Source organism: Stylophora pistillata, chromosome 10, assembly GCF_964205215.1.
Source record: "Stylophora pistillata chromosome 10, jaStyPist1.2, whole genome shotgun sequence".
In the NCBI taxonomy this organism is placed as follows: domain Eukaryota; kingdom Metazoa; phylum Cnidaria; class Anthozoa; order Scleractinia; family Pocilloporidae; genus Stylophora; species Stylophora pistillata.
The window spans coordinates 3,182,614-3,185,423 of record NC_142528.1 but is presented as its reverse complement, the minus strand read 5'-3'; the positions used below and the strand labels follow the sequence as shown (position 1 = coordinate 3,185,423).

The 2,810-nt window shown below is 36.4% G+C and overlaps 1 protein-coding gene across 1 annotated transcript; it reads right to left on the bottom strand.

Annotated features, from left to right (window-relative positions):
• Positions 1 to 1,505: 1,505 nt before the first annotated feature.
• LOC148721410 (adenosine receptor A3-like) lies at positions 1,506 to 2,511 on the bottom strand. The gene has a single exon (XM_088736388.1). It carries the CDS (start codon positions 2,485 to 2,487, stop codon positions 1,582 to 1,584), a length of 906 nt encoding a protein of 301 aa, XP_088592514.1. The 5' UTR covers positions 2,488 to 2,511; the 3' UTR covers positions 1,506 to 1,581.
• Positions 2,512 to 2,810: the final 299 nt, after the last annotated feature.

The window sequence follows — 2,810 nt, the reverse complement described above, 5'->3', positions numbered from 1 at the left end:
TAATCAGATAACTCCAAAAACGAAAAAGAAAAACAAGCCTATTTTAAACTTTGAAATAGGAATATGACACGTAAAGACGATAAATTAGGAGCATCTCCTGCTTAACATGGCCACTTAAAGGTGTTGATTTCATATTTTGCTGAAAGATTATTTTCGTAAGTACACTGAGTGATTCTGTGAGAGTATTGAAAAGATAAATAGATATTCGTTTATACACCTATGAATTTTTGTCTCATTTTAGTTTCGATTGAATTACTTATACCTTATCCTCTCCTATACCAAAATAATAATTCACCTCCATTTCGGTGAACAAATGTTAATTAGTTCCAGTTAACGTCAAAGATATAATTTCTAATTTTTTATTTTTCATTTTATTCTTTTTTTTTTTTTGTAGTGAAATAAGTCTTTTAGCAGCTTGTTGCTAAATGTTTGTTTGTTTCGCTCAATAGTCTATTACCCCTCCCCCCACAGGGTATCACCCTAATAATCCACTAATAGACGATATGGGTTAAGCTGAGTCTCTGAGATATTACCGTTACTTCATGTTTTACGAGAAATCATGTCATTAGTTATTAAAAATTTACATAAAAAAAGGATCACAGAAGTTCAAGAAATTCGAACTTTTGAAAGCACGAGCGCTCGTTTTGCAATTTGCACTGCCGTTACGACTAAGAATTCGTTTTACATGAAAAAGGCACTCGTTTGCAGCCATTCAGAAGCGCGTAATTTTTTCATGTGTATTATTACACTATGAACTCCACTGAATGTGTCTATACAGTCGAACCTCGATTATCCGGACCTCGATTATCCGGACCTCGATTATCCGGACCTCGATTATCCGGACCTTGATTATCCGGACCTCGATTATCCGGACAATTCGATTATCCGGAGTTTTTTCTCTGGTCCCAGTTTTGATGAATATTAATTAGTTGTGACCTTGAAAACTTAGAGTCGCAAAAAGCCCACTAATCCTTTCAAAAGGCTGTTAAAACAGCGTATTATCCTGTGCGCTTTTCAAAATTCGTAAGTGCGACGAGACAAAGAAATATTCTGATGCGTTATTTGTTGATACATACAGGCTGTGTAGCTATCACAATTAAAATGATGTTTTCTTTGCTGTATACCTTTTGTTTACATTTCTATCTTATTAATATTCATATTTTCGATTATCCGTACTATTTACCATACTGAAGCAAGAAATTATTTGTTTATTCTGTCAGTACACCGAAAATTAATCAGATATTGAACTCTCCACGCGCGATTTTGCCTTATCTGCTGCTCGAAGGTGAATAGCACTTGTTAATCACTTTTCAACCAACCAATCAGTGCGTGCGAGAAGCTCTATTTACCTGTGTGGTATATTGAGACCTAGATTACAGTTCCACTCCGCTAGGCCGACATGCAACCAATGAGATCATGATTTTAACCGATGTTTGTGTTTCTAACTACCTGAAAGGTTTGAATACATCAGCGAATGGTTGACATACATCAGGATAAACTTCATGAAGAACTAACAAACTTCAAATTAAAATCAAAATGTTACAGCTTCACTTTCTCTTTGTGAAACTTCTCCATGTTCCATCAGCTGTGAATTCCATAAACATTCCGAAATATATTTCGAAGTATGTCCACTATAGTGTGTCGAATGTGTTTTATCCTTAAGCAGTAAATAACAGGATTAACAGAAGAATTTGCAAACACAAGAGTAAAAGTGAACAAATCCAAACCTTCTAAAAACATGTTTGGTTCACTCCGTAACACATTCAGGATGGCATTACAATAGTCTGGAAAGTAACAGATCATAAATACCACATATACATAGAATGTGCTAAGAGCAGATTTCTTCAGCCTCGAGAAATGAAGGTACATTTCGCCATTTTGATTCTGACCAGCTTGCCCTAGGTGTAGAGCTCGCATTTGGATTTCAAGGCGTCGTACAGTGTCATAAATTCTGACATAAAAAAGTGTCACACTAACAAAACAGCAACTGAAGAGGGTAATTTCCAATAAGTCAATTACAAAGTCACTCGATAGCCACAACAAAAGTGAAGAAAGAAATGTGCTCAAAAGCCAGATTGAAATGACCAAACCAACGACACGTTTGTGAGTCACAAGTTCTTGATATCTGAGATGAAGATGAACAGCCAGGAATCTGTCTAAACTTAGAGCTATGAGACCCAGAAACGAAGCGTAATAAAATACACTCGTGATCACGTCGAAGATCTCGTTAAGTAGATTGTCTTCCATGTCTTTGATCCACTTTAAAAGAACTGCGATATAAAGAGGTTGAGCCAGCAAACCAACTCCAAGATCAGAAACTGCAAGACTCAGCAGTAATGTTTTCAGAGGCTTCGGTAACGAAGGCGTTCTTCTCAGTGCGTAGATAGTTAAACTGTTCAACATGACTGCGGCATACGACGAGAAAGCATTGAGAATGCAGTTCACAACGTAAGATAAATATAGTGGGTCTTCACCTTCTGTCATCATTTAATGGAGTTATTTGAAGTGCACAAATCGGTTCTTATTGCTTTATCCTTTAGATAATGAAATTTCGTTTTCTCTCCAGCTCACAGCTAATACAAATTTGCATAAGAGCCAAACTTATTTTCAACACAACCACACGGGGTGCCGATTGTTTGCTCACGAAAGAAAAAAGTTCCCGACGCTCAGGCTTCAAAGTAAAACCTTTTAAGAGATCTTGAAGGAAATAAAATCTGAGGTAATCGGTGAGTTACCAATGCAAATATACACTTGATAGGTAAGTAAATGTGCTATATACGTTGTGGGTAAACTACTGATTTCTGATTGGT

Bases quoted from the DNA above. Each gene is read 5' to 3' on its own strand.
- LOC148721410 (XM_088736388.1), bottom strand. From the start codon at position 2,487: ATGATGACAGAAGGTGAAGACCCACTATATTTATCTTACGTTGTGAAC.